Source organism: Helianthus annuus, chromosome 16, assembly GCF_002127325.2.
Source record: "Helianthus annuus cultivar XRQ/B chromosome 16, HanXRQr2.0-SUNRISE, whole genome shotgun sequence".
Classification (NCBI taxonomy): domain Eukaryota; kingdom Viridiplantae; phylum Streptophyta; class Magnoliopsida; order Asterales; family Asteraceae; genus Helianthus; species Helianthus annuus.
The window spans coordinates 160649550-160664104 of NC_035448.2; the positions used below are offsets into that span (position 1 = coordinate 160649550).

General features: G+C 40.9%; 1 protein-coding gene across 1 annotated transcript; it reads right to left on the reverse strand.

Moving 5' to 3' along the window:
* Positions 1 to 9679: 9679 nt before the first annotated feature.
* LOC110919850 (programmed cell death 6-interacting protein-like) lies at positions 9680 to 9982 on the reverse strand. The gene has a single exon (XM_022164098.1). The coding sequence runs from the start codon at positions 9980 to 9982 to the stop codon at positions 9680 to 9682; it is 303 nt and encodes a 100-aa protein (XP_022019790.1).
* Between the last annotated feature and the right edge of the window lie 4573 nt (positions 9983 to 14555).

The window sequence follows — 14555 nt, forward strand, 5'->3', positions numbered from 1 at the left end:
TGATTGGTAGGCATCTGCGTTTGTTGACGTCTCGGCGGCATCTTCTAAAAGGTGGGTTTACATCGGTCAGGCCATAGTAAAGCGTACGTATATAATGATAGTAATAATACATAACATCTCATGTTATCAATATATCATTCACACAACATCCCATGTCACAAATATCAATCACACAACATCCCATGTCATAAAAATATAAATAACCAAATCAAGCATCAAATATGATGAGAATACTGCGATTGCCATATATCGAGACCACATAGTAAGTGTACAAGTACATCACAGTGTCATACAACATCAGTCGACTAAGGGCTACATTACCCCAGTCCAAAAACTATATCAAATCAGTGTCAATACAACAAATACATGTCAACAAAAGTCAGAATCAAATGTAGTCTCCAAAAATGCTGTGCAGTCAAAAGCAATCGCCGTCTTCTCACCAGCGTCTACCCGTACGGTACTGAATAGCTCTACACAGATGGCGGTGGAGGAGGGGGAAAGTGAGTGTAGAACAAACGACGCAACTGGAGCCAGTCCTCCTCCATGGCTCTCTGGGTACGCAAGAAAGAAGCAACCTACTGCTCTAAAGCAAAGAGGCGTGCAGCATAATCTGGTGGTAAAGATCGAGGGTGCTGCGAAGGAGAGTGGGTCTGACCCTGGCACTGACATGTCGGCGGCTGAGCTCTCTCAAGCTCCTGAATGCGCCGCGTGTGTGCCTCGTGCTGGGCGACAAAAGACATCAAAACATCCTCAATGGAGTACCCCATGTGGAAAGGATGGTAGGGGTCGGTCGGTGGCATAACAGGTGGCGCCGTCTAGAGAAACGGCTCGCTGGCTGGATCAAAAGGTGCCACATGAAATGGAGAAACAGGGGGTAAAACAGGTGAAAACTGTGGCGTAAAGGGAACAGACGTCGGCACGTGTCCAAATGGATGGGCCGAAGAACCCTCTCCAGGTCGCGCTGGAGGTGTAAACTGAGGGAAAGAAAAGGAGGTATCAACGTGATGAGTATCAGTGATCTGAGGGGGAATAGGTGGAACCTCATCATCAGCAGGAATCCACCCGTGCTGGGCGTGCTCATCTCGTGGATCCAAGTGGGTCGCGAAAAGTGCATGCTCGGGCTCCAGTGGAACGGGATCAGGTGGGGGAGCAACAAGAGGGTCAACAGGTGCATCAGCAATAAGTGGGGGATCAACATGATCAGCAGCAACGACATGATCGCCCTCCAACAACAGTGCATCCACAGGGTGATCATCAATAGGTGGGTCAGCAATCATAGGCTCAATAAGGGGTGCGTCAGCATGAACTGGGTCATGCTCAAGCGCAGGGTCTAGAACGGCTACCTGCTCAGGGGCCATGGCAGGCTCGGGATCATCAAAGGCCATCCCAAAATCAAACTCAGGGTCAATGGGATCAACTGGGTCTACTGGGTCGGCTGGATTCTCCATAGGCTGATCCATAGGTATAAACTCTATATCCTGATCTGGGTCGAGTCCTGGGGGAAAAACAGGATCGGAATCCTCCACATCATCATGGTCGAAGGTAAAGCTAGGAACAGGGGCAACAGAAGATGCCTGGTCAGGATCTGAACCATGGGAAAAGTGTTGCGCACTCTGAGTGTGTGAAGGTGCGGAAGCCACAGACTCAAAAGAGTCTGGGACCGGAGAGTGTGCAGGTGACTCCTCGACGGGAGCATCTGCGATCATCAAGAGATCACCAGCAGCAAGAAGGGCCTCGCCCTGAACCTCATCCTCTATGGGCTCATCATCAAATAGATCGACGTCGCCATCAACGTCGGCGTCGAGAAGCAAATCGTAAGCAGGATATGAAGCAAGTGGTACGGGAGCAGGGATCTCCACTAGCGGTAGATCCCCGGCCAAAGGGCCATCAGCGAGCTCATCAGCACCATCAGGTAATGCAAAGGGCTGAAAGTCATCCTCGTCTGTGCTAGTAACGTTGGATGTGTGAACCTCGCGCTCGGAAGACTCTAGGTCATCTGATACTATAGGTCTAGGGCCTGTGGTGTCTGAGTCACATACGCACAAACACGTCATATGGCACTGGTGACTCATGATGTCTGTAATATAAACACAAATATGCACAAATAATCAGTCATATAATCAGGTAAACACATTAGTCACTAATCAAATAATTCAATAGTCCCACTAGCCTCCCAGTCTCCTAGACTGAAACTCCTAGCCTCGCTAGCCAAATTCTCCCAGCCTCTAAGACTGCTCTTCCTAGTCTCACTAGCCAAATTCTCCCAGCCTCTAAGACTGCTCTTCCTAGTCTCACTAGCCAAATTCTCCCAGCCTCTCAGACTGCTCTTCCTAGTCTCACTAGCTATCTACCTCGATCTCTTAGATTGAGCCTCGGCCTCCAAGACCGAGCCTCAGCCTCCAAGACTGAGCCTCAGCCTCCCAGACTGAGCCTAAATAATAAATAAAATGTGCTCAACATTTGTTTGTAAAAACGTTTTGGATCTGGACTTAAGTGGTATGCAGTAAAAAATTTTCGTGAGAGCCCTAGTGATCATAGTCTAGACTCGAGAAGAAATCCTAGTTCGCTATGATCAGAGCTCTGATACCAAGTTGTCACACCCTGGCTTTGCGGAAGCGTGGTTAATTTTGGTGTGACTTCTTAATACCATAGCTTAACCATAACAAGCTATATGAAATAAAAACCATGCAAGATCATCCATTTAATTAAGTTTTAAAAACCAAATACAACAACATTGTCACAACAGGAGCACATCCTAACGATATAAACATTGTTCAACAAACACAAACATCAACATAATATAAACACAGTTTAAGGACTGTGACTTGTCCAGGAAAGAGTCACATTCCCTAAACCCGGATGACCTCGTAACTAGTGCAGCGGGAAAACGTGTCATACCGTGCCAGATCCTTTAATTCCCTGAAATACATGTAAGTTGAAAAATCAACAATAATGTTGAGCGAGTTCATGTGTAAGTAAGTAAATAAACCTTTGTATGTAATAAAATCTTGGTATGTAGCAAATAAGGGAATTGAGATCACCAATGGTTTGCAAGGCCATTGATATGTGTGAAGTGCAAATAAGGAGACTCAAACCTAGCGGATTTATGTGTCGGGCACAAAGTCACCCCGAGGTCCGTTTCTAGTTTGGCCTGGGGCTGGGCTCGCTACACCCAGATAGATCTACCGCTCATGTCCCTCGGTCCTACCATGAGGACTAATGGCCTCATGTTGCTCCTACCCACTCACATGATCTAAGTAGTAAACCTCCTTACGCTAACCATACCATGTATAAAGTACTTGTAATCATAGTAACATGTATTTCACCCCCGCAGTTTATAAAACTGAAAACAGCTAAGAGAAAAGGGGGACATGAACTCACAGTGGTGCGTCTCTACCAAGTATACCTCCAAATCAAGCAGCTGTGCGACGACCTACATGTACTAACTCTATTAGACGGGCGGCCGTGCCTTAGCTTTATGTTTTAAGTTTTTGGGAAATAGTTAGACAACTATTTCATGTTTACATCTGTATATACTTGGTAATCATTTTCCTTCCCATGGATGGGGGATTTAATACATGTGTGTTCGAAATATATTATTAAGTCTCACTTAAAATATATTTTATTTCTAACTCCAAAATATAAATATTCTTCTCAAAAATATTATATTTTCTATTACATAAAATCTTCCCAAAATAATACCTTAACAAAAATACGCGTTCATAGATATTTCCTTAACTGCCCGTAAGTTACGTTTTAAAGATCGAGTGGTAATAATAATTACCGGTGTAACTTATGTATTTAACGTAGAGGCATTCGTATTATTTTGGATTCGTTAACATTCGATAATATTATTTTTACCCTAAAAATAATATTTATGTATCTTCACAAATAATGACCAGTAACGTTGTGAAAAATATATTTACTAAATATATATTTATCACGTTTAATTTTGTGAAAATCCCACCTCCGATATTTTGTAAATAAAGTCGTGGCGAAACTTATATTTTGAAAACAAGTCCACAAGTATTTCTAACACTTATAGTGAAAATATTTCTAAGTGTTAGGTTTTTGGAAAAATTTCGCCAGAGTTTCCTCTGTAACTGGAGGTGGCCACGCTTTCAAGCGTATCATTTTCTTTTATAATCAAATCAACTATTTTCTTATTTTACCAAAACAATATTCAACGCATCAAACTAGTAAATAAACATGTAAATCGCAAAAATTACATGAACTTGTAGTTTTTCCAAAACTATGATGTAAATCCCATTACTTTTAGCGGATCTTTATATAAAGCAATCCGATTTTGTAAAACCTCGTTTTTAGAGAAATTCCATCTTTACAACTTCTCGTCATCTTTTACAAAAATAGTTATTTTGTCGAAACTTTGTGCTACACAAGTGTTTACACACTTGTGTGTTCTAAAAATCATTCTTGTTAGTGCAAGATCCGTCTTTAGAAACATGATTTCTTTGATACTTGGTTCTTTGAAAATACCGCTTGTAGATCCGTAGATCTACTAGTTTTAAACACTATTTCACAAGTAAAATCGCTTTTACACAAGTTCATGATTCGTGTGTGGTAGAGTTTCATCCTTTAACCCTTGTTACATCTAAAACTACTCTATGTCATGATCCATGATCATGGCCAACCCGGGTTAAACGATGATCCGAGCTACCACAACATAGATCGGGTCCAAATAACTACATCAATCAAATACTACAAGATTTACACATCAAACAAGCTTTTAACCATCACTTTTAGTGTTTTTAGTAGACTTTCGTGTATCATTTTGTAAGATTACGAGTTTTAACCGTTACATATCATTTTAACCACTTCAAAATAGTTCGAGAAGGTGATTCAAGTAACTTACTACTAGCTCGAGGCTAGGGAAGAATCTAGACGTAAAATGAGAGGATAAAAGCAATAGAGTGAGGTCCTTCGCCTTCCGAATGCACCAAGCCTCCTTATACGTGATCCTTAACACTTGAACGATGTTGGAATGTAAAGATCAAAGCTCGAAAAATTGATGGGTGTGTAGGGGATCTCGGCCGAGAGCTTATAGAGGGAAAGAGAGAGTTTTTGTGTGGTGAGTTGTGATGAATGTTCATATGTGCATATGCTTGAACTTATAGGCAAAGTTAAGGTCATGGTCCATTGGTTCTCATGCTACTTAGATATTAGGAAATGGTGATTAAAATAATCACAAGGGTACAAGGTATGTCCCCCCTCTTGGGGACGGTTGATTAGGGGGGGGGTAGTTTGGTTCAAATCCAACTAAACATTAGTTAATAGTTAGGTTAATCTAGTTAGTTAGGTGATTAACCCGGTTAGTAGTGTGTTGTGCTTTATGGCGGGTGTTAGGGTATTCAGGGACCCTAACTGGCTCAGAAAAAGGCAAATAATGTTATTGACAATATTTTTGTGTTCTGGGTAAAGTCCGGTTGTTCGGTTGGATAGTAATCCGTTTAAGCGTTAAACAAAGCTTTAAAGTGTCGTTAATATAAATTTTAGTGACACAACTTATTCCCGACACTTTGGAAAGTGTCTAGTAACATTTTTCTCATGTTTTGGCACTTTCTTAGTTAACCAAATGCTGAATTTTTTTGGTTAATGTGCTGAATTTTGTGCTTAGTGTATGTTTTAGGCACATCCGATCACTGTAACTTATTCCTAGAGACGCAGTTCTACAACCCTTGTATCCCTACACTCACTATTGGTGTAGCAAACTATCTCGGGCTCATACAGGCCTTAGAGGCAGTGTCTGCCTGATGCTGGCTTTATCAGCATGCTCAATAGGTTATCCATTTATAGTGGTACTGTGCTTTTTGTGCATCATGTTTGTCACTAAGGTTCAGCATGTAAATAATGTAGTGACGGTAAATAGAGTATGATGCAAGTATGTACATGTATCAACATTCAAGTAACAGTTTATCCGCAATTTCAAGTAAGCACGGTAATTAAGCAGTAATTAATTATTAATTAAGTCATACGGATACCTGGTTTAGTGAGGGTTGTCACAGATAATACAGGAGCATTGCTCAATCTTTGTTTTAGGATCTCAAAAGATTCCTGCTGCTTTGGACCCCAGTCAAACTTCACATTCTTATGGGTCAAAGAAGTTAATGGTGCAGCTATTCTTGAGAAGTTCTCAATGAATCTTCTATAATATCCAGCCAAACCCAGAAAGCTGCATATTTCCGTAGGTGTCTTGGGTGCTTCCCAATTCATAACAGCTTCTACCTTGGCAGGATCTACTTGGATACCTTGTTCACTGACAATATGTCCAAGGAACTGGACTTTGCGAAGCCAAAACTCACACTTGGAAAATTTGGCATATAATTTCTCCTGTCGTAGTAGTCCTAAGATACACCGAACGTGCTTTTCATGCTCTACTTGGCTACGAGAGTAAATAAGTATGTCGTCTATAAAGACAATGACAAACTTATCTAAGTATGGTTTGCAGACTCTATTCATGAGGTCCATGAATGCTGCAGGCGCATTAGTGAGCCCAAAAGGCATCACTAAGAGCTCGAAATGTCCATACCTCGTTCTGAATGCCGTCTTCGGAACATCTTCAGTTCGAATATTGAGTTGATGATACCCGGATCTCAAATCAATCTTTGAGAAATAACTTGCCCCTTGGAGTTGATCGAATAAGTCATCGATTCTGGGCAAAGGATAGCGATTCTTGATCGTTACCTTATTCAGTTCACGGTAATCAATGCATAAGCGCATTGATCCGTCCTTCTTTTTCACGAGCAGAATTGGAGCTCCCCAAGGTGAAGAGCTGGGCTGAATGAAACCTTTTTTCCAATAAATCATCTAATTAAGTTCTGACCTCTTTCATCTTGGTAGGCGCTAGATGATACGGAGCTCGTGCGATAGGCGCAGATCTTGGAAGGATATCTATTCTGAACTTTACTTGCCTCTCAGGAGGTAATCCAGGTAACTCGTCAGGAAAGACATCAGGATACTCTGAGATGATTGGAATGTCTTCAATCTTTGGCTTTGGATCGTTCACAGTCACCTGTGCCATGTAAATGACACATCCACTTTTCAAACATTGGGATACCTTGAGAATAGACACATTGCTGGGCAACCCATATTGTGTATCTCCTTAAATAATGACTGATTCACCAGAGGGGGTTTTGATAATGATAAGCTTTTTATCACAGGCAATTTGGGCTTGGTTACGCGACAACCAATCCATGCCTAAAACTATATCAAAACTAGCCAATTTCATTGGCAGGAGGGATAGCGGGATAGAATGATTCTTAATGGATATGGAACATCCATCAAGAAGAGTTGAAGCTGTTTCTAAGGTACCATCAGCAAGCTCTACCTCATACTTTATGTCTAGAGTCTTAACAGGCAAATTTAGTATCTTACAGAACTTATGGTCTACAAAAGACTTATCAGCACCGGAATCAAACAAGACTCTAGCATTGTTATTATTGATGAGGAAGGTACCTGTTATGACGTTCTCGTCATTCACCGCTTCCCTTGCTTGCATCTGGAACTCTCTGGCATTGTTCTTCTTTGCCTCTTCAAGCTTCTTTCCGTTCTTGGGGCAGTTGGTTTTAATATGCCCCTTTTCATTGCAACCATAACATGTTGCATCCTTAATATTCCGGCACTCAACAGAATTGTGCCCCTTCTTTTTACAGATCCCACATGGTTTGTCCTGTGGGTCTCGATTGCACTTTCCAAAGTGCCTCTTATGACAAGTCTTGCACCTGGGCTTATCGCCTGATTGCCCCTTTTTGGAACCAGAGTTTCCCTTGCCCTTTTTGTTTGCTGGAGAAGACTGATCATCCTCTCTTTTCCTCTTTCCCTCATCCGTGGTCTTCTTCGCCCGACTCCTCACAACATCCAACGTGAGGGACAATGATAGATCCATAGCGGATCTATAAGTGGCTGGCTTAGAAGCCTTTACATTCCCCTTTACTTCAGGGGCCAGACCACCAATGAAACGCGCAATGCGTTTGGGCTCAGGAGTGACTAGATATGGCACAAGCCTTGACATAGAATTAAAGCTAGTCACATTGGATCTACAGTCCAGATCCTTCATCACTAAAGTGAGGAAATCGGTCTCTATACGTTCGACTTGGTGCTGAGGGCAATAGGTGTCCTTAACCAGATCAACAAACGTCTCCCACGAGAGATTGTACAAGTGTACTTTCCCAGTGGACTGTACTAGCGCTTTCCACCACGTGAGGGCATCACCCTTAAACGATTGGGATACAAACATGACCACATCCTCCTTAGCGCATCCGCTAATGTCTATCACAGTCTCCATCTCGTCTAACCACTTCATACAATCAATCGCCCCCTTTTCTCCTGTAAAGTCTCTCGGCTTACAGGATACAGAGTACTTGTAGGTACAACCTTAGGTGTGCCTAGGGGTCGGCTCGTGAATTATCTGCTTCTTGGGTTCACTACCCTGGTTATATGAGTGCTGAGACTCACTTTTCTTGTGAGTGTGAGGTTGAAAATGGGTTCTTGAATGAGTTTGAGACCGAACAATACTCGGCTCTTTAAACTTAGCATCTACCGCTTGAGAAACTGCCGCGGTGATTAGTGCTTGAAGTTCGGCACCAGTGATATTAATCCTGGTGTTGCCTTCTGCAGGATGACTGTTTGCTTCATCTGAGCCAGCCATTTCTGAATACTATAATAAACGATAATAATATTTAAATTATGTATAGATACATCACATTGATGATCAAATGGTCATGGTATTATTAAACCATTTGGACCATTTTAAATGATATGCAAAGATCAAGAGAATTCACTATTATTTATACTATTAGGCAGGGGAAGATGGAATTTTCACAACTGCCAATGTCTTAAAAAGACATTTTATTTATCATTAAGCTCGTCTCAAAGGACATCTAAATAGCTTAGGAAGCTTGTCACAGAGACGACTTAAGATCTAACCACCGATCTCTTGGCTCAGTGATCTTTTTAGGGCCGAACAAAGTTCATTGCCTTTTTGACAAGAAGTTTATAAATTGAACTTTCGTTGTCATTATTACACCTTTGCTTATAAGCATACATCTCTAAGGGATGTCTTGGTGTATACATCATATCGATGTTTGTTAGCCATGATTCGCATTGATCATTTAGGCTATATGTGACTTGGAAAGATCCAAGTACCATTTGGAAGCTTGCTTGGTATTTCGTACCGCACAGCTAGGAATGTTAACATGTTTTCAGATGTTAACAGAGATTTGCTATCTTAAAAAGGTTGTACCATCATAGCCAATTAATACTTTGGCTAGGTTATACCTCTAAGAGTTTTCTTTGGCGGATCAATTATAAATTGAAAAGATATAACATGATGTAATAAAATACATATTTAAAAAACCAAAGATAACTTTCATTAAACATGAAAACAAATACAAGTGCCCTAAATGGGACTTAGAAAAGACAAACTGCCCACGCAGGGGCTTACAGAAAGGAAAATAAGTCCACGCAGGGACTTTGATACTGAAATTAAACAAATGTCCTCACAGGGACACGATTACAAACAACCAAGAAAATAAACAATCCCCTACTTCTTCTTCCCTTTGATAAGGTTTGCAAGGCCCTTCATGAAGCGACCATACTTTTCCTTGGCCTTTCTAGCTTTGTGCTCAACCTTATCTAACCTCTCTAGGATTTCCTGAGTTTGTTACTGCTGCTGGGGTGGAGGAGGTTGCTGGTACGGCGGGTACTGATAACCCTGCACCGGGTATCCAATTGGATGAACCGGAGGGTAAGAAGAAGAGTAAAGGTGATGATATTGCGCAGCTGTAAGGTACGGGTCTTGAGTTCCATAGTCCGATGGGTACCCCGATGGGTTCTCGAAAGGATTATACCCGGAAGAACCTGGGTACGTCGGGATTGGGTTATTAAAACCCATAGGCGGTTGTGATGCTGCATAAGAAGCTGGCGGAGGTTCAATCTCTGGCGCCGCGTTCGAGGGCCCACCCATCTGGGGGTCCTCCGGAATAGGGGGATAAGAACTCGAACCCTGGGGAGAACTGAAACGAGGTCCTCCTCGCATGGATATGCGTGTGTTCCTCCTTCGCCTTAGAGGCTCGGGAGGTGGCTGTGGTGGCTGCTGAGGTGGTCCTCTACAGGGAGTGGTGGTGGTGAAACAGCTTGGAGTTGGGGTTCAACAAAAGGTGGTTGGGCTGGAGAGTTATGGTATGAAAGAGTAAAATACCAATCAAAGGTAGCCATCATCTCCTGGAAAGAATCAGGCCCACGGTATGGGGATCCTTGAAACGGAGACCCACTAGAGATGCTGATTGGGTGGCCCGGGGTTCCGGTTTGCATCTCCGGGTCAGGGTCATCATCCATTTCCATTTCCTGAGAAAAGTGGTCCTCAGGGCCCAATGGATTGTAGCCAAGCAAGTTGTTAACATAATCATTCGGGTTGAACTGTCCCGGGGAGTAGAGGGAATCAGAATGGTGAAACGAATAGGAATGCGAAGAGTGGTGCGATTGGTAAGACTCGTGAGAATGATTAGATTGTTGAGAGTGGTGTGAGTGTTGGGGCTCGTCTGGAACTAGCGGCCCGAACGACGGGTGGAAAGAAGGCGAAGAGCTTAGCGAGACAGAATGTCTTGCTGGCTCAAAAGGTTGACCCCACAGATCGTGAGAGTAAGAGGTAGAAAAGGACGCCGATGGAGTGCGTCTATGAGATGGTCCTGCTGTCGACGGTCCCCCTCGCATGGGACCTTTGCCTCTTCCCCTTACTCTTGGAGGCATGTTGATGATCTTCCTGTTAAAACAAGAACACAAATATAAAATAAAACATAATACCAGCAAAGGAAAGTTAAAGATACATCCTAGGTCATTTGCCTAGACTCGAGAGTCTAAGGAATGTGCTTATTGTGTCATTGAGATTAAACACGAAAGGTTAGTGTTTAATTCACTCAATGTTGGCTCTGATACCAACCTGTCACACCCCGATATTTCCACATATTACCGGTGGGCCCGGCGGGGAGTATTGTGACGTAGTTGATATCATCATTGTCAACACACACAATAATATAGCACAGCGGAAGGCTGGGTAATTAACTATTACAAACCATACTGTCTGAATGTCAAGTGTACGAATGTTACAGACGGGAATGTAATAAGATCCACAGGCGGATCAAAATGTACAAAGAAACAAAAACTACAGACTTCAGGTATCTTATGGATTTGCAACATCCTCTAAGACACCCTATAGCTCCAGCCTATTTTAGGAGGTACCTGTCAATCAGTCTTTAGGAAAATACGTCAGTTTACACTGGTAAATACAATTTAACTGACTCGTTTTGAAAACATTTCAGAAAATTGATTTAGGTGCACATGGCACAAATCATTTATAACTTGGGACAATTTTTAATAAAATCTTGTATACAGTTTTACATGCTTGTCATACATGTGGGGCCGGTTTGTAAGCCGGGCATGATTAACTGACTCGCCACTTATAGAACCCACAAAGGAGTTATCCCCAACTTGTGGGTAATTTAATATTTAGCATTTGCATCTGTCGGGTGCATGCCTGCACCCCGTGCATAGGTCGTGGCCATTAACAATTTAAATGAGCCAAGGATATCCAGGACACGGTCGTTAACCCCCAAATGTTTATGTTATCAAACAATACGGATTAAAATGGGTTATGCGGATCTATTAAATCACAATCTGACTAAATAATCCCATACCCGACCAAGCGGTATTAATATACCTTATCCCAAGCCCGTTTGGGAAAATAAGTTAAAAATATTTACCTGGTGATAGCAGTAAAATTCCTAAGGTTCTTGAAAGGCACTTTTTACCGGAAGCTATTCAATCTGTATAGAAGGTTTAATTAGCCTATTAGGATGCTAACGGGCCTTTAATTAAGTCAAGGACTTAGACCGGCTAGCTAGAAGGAAACCTTACGGTTCTAAACGCTAGATTTAGCGGAGACCGGGATAGAATGTGATTTAGACCCGACAAGCTTGGATACTTGTATAATATGGGTAAACTAAACACATTCTGGAAAATGAGTATTAAATGATAAGGTTAAGTCCGTTTCGGCTATTTTACGTAAACTAGTCACGTAGACTGATCCGAACTCGTAAAAGCGTCACGGGTAACCAAATAAATTATATACATGTCTTAATCATTATTATGCTCAAATTATGTTAATATATCAGTAATATATTAACATATATGCCTAAAAAGTGATTAAAACCAAAATAAGTCCCGTAAGGGTAATTTGGTAATTTGAATGCCCATAAAAGAGTTTAATTACAAAACTGAGTTCCAGGTCTGATTTAATTCGTAAAAACATGTATTTTTATAAGTTATATCAGTAGGGTACTTTATATGTGAGAAATATCTTTTATAACCAATTATGCACCGTAGGGGCATTTTGGTAATTTCACATAAGCTTTTAAAGGTCAAAATAGGCTTCTGAGTTTAAAAACTTTGGATTGCTGTATAATTACATAAATTAGATTAAAACATCAGTAGGTAATGAGTTTTATATGCCAAATATAGTTTTGACCCATACTAGGTGCTAAAAACGCTTAAAAGTCGATTTAAAGGAGTATTCGGGTTAAAACAGGAAATCTAAGTTTTTGATCACTTTATAACGTTCTAAATGTTCTATTTATCATATAAAATCAGTAGCAAGAAGTTTGGCATTAAAAAGTTATGTAAAACTCATTTTATGCATGAAAAGGGTAAAACCGACAATTACCGAAATCAAGCTATAATCCTATGTTATGCTCAGCCTAAAAATAAATAAAAATCTTCAAAAATCCCAAAATATTATTTAACATCAGTAAGTTAAAAGTTTGGTGTAAAAAAGATCGGGTTTAGATAGGCTTTATGCTAATTACGCCTTTTAAATACTAAAAGCTCCTTAATTACGCTATCGAGCATAACTCCTATTCTAGACCTCAAATTGATGTCAAATTTTCAGGACATGTCTAAATATCAGTAGCAAAGGTATTAGTCAATTCACATTGCTAAAAATCTCAGTTTTATGCAAAAAGGGCGTTTAAGGCATTATTAAGCATAATTACGATCAAGTGCATATAATTCAAACCACTAGGCACCATGCAATATAACTCCAGAGGGTTATACTACTAAGTAATTTGGTCCTAATGGAAGCTTAAAACATGGAAGAATTAAGCTTGAACGGGTCAGAACTGAGAGTCAAAGCAAAAGTCAAGCTTTTGCGACTTTCGGTTATAAACTGGCCTTAGACTATTCATTGTCGGGTTAGGACTGATAAAACATGTTTAAATATTAATTACCAAGTTATTAGAATGCAAGAATATAATTTAGAACCTTTGGTTTATCAGTCTTAATCACATTTGAAATTTCTGTCCAGTTTGACTTTTTGTCAAACTACTTTGACCTGACAATTAACTGGTCAAACGAGATAATTAGGAGATGCCCTTTAAAGGGTTAATCACCTATACTAATGTGGTCTTATAACTACTTTCAATTTGATCAGTAGTTAAACCACATGAGATTAAAACGAAAGTCAAACTTAATTTACGTCAAGTTTGACTTTTATAAAATTAGGCTAACTACAAGGACTAATCAGGTAATTAGAGGCTTACTACCGGTCCAAACAATCTTTTCTACACTTGATAGTCTTCTCCAAGTCCTTGCAATGTTCCAGAGGTTGTAAATTAGCAAATGTTGCAAAGGTGCATATGAACTCAAGAACTAGCACCTTTATATAGTGTATTGACAAGTCCCTAGATCATTACAGCTGTTGTTGGAGGCCCTAGGATCACCCCAGGTGCCCTAGTGGTTTATTATTACCGTCCAATAATCCATGGTTTCGAAACAAGTCACTTAGAGTCGGTTAATCAGCTAGAACATACAGCTGTCCAAAATTTTGCCCAGCGACGAGCTTACGGACCGTACGGGTAAGCTCTTGCGGTCCGTATCCTTTGCTTTACGGACCGTAAGTCCAAGTGTTTGCGGTCCGTAACCGAACCTGATTTGCATCGCCCAATTACCTCTTTACGGACCGTAAGCCTAGGGCCATACGGTCCGTAACCGATGACCAGAGGACAAAAGTTTTCTAACTTTCATACACTTCACCATGCATTTCAATGTCCGAATCTTGAACTATAATTCAGTGTAATAGTCCAAATGATCAGTTCTGAGTGCCCTAATAACCATGCCATGCATTGTGTCCCCTTGGAGTTTTCAAGAGTTGGAAATATATGTAGAAATTGTCGGTATTGCACATGAACTTCATATTCTTGAAAGGTTGATTAATTTAACACAATTTCCACCGGATAATTATGCATTCATTATCAGATTTGCATGAGATTGTATCTATAATTTTACAAAGCCTTGTGAGCATTAAACGGTCACTCAAAGGTAGAATTAACGTGTTGACACGTTTAATTCCCGAAGCCTTATAATCTTTAGATTACATTCACACGGTTCGTCATATTCATCTAATCTCTTGATTAAGAATATATCTTCCGTGTAGTGTCATTCAGAGGCCCAATTTTGGCATGTTGACACTTTAAGTCCTTCACAAAATT

Excerpts from the sequence above, each read along its gene's own strand:
- LOC110919850 (XM_022164098.1), bottom strand. The coding sequence starts at position 9,982 with ATGGGTGGGCCCTCGAACGCGGCGCCAGAGATTGAACCTCCGCCAGCT.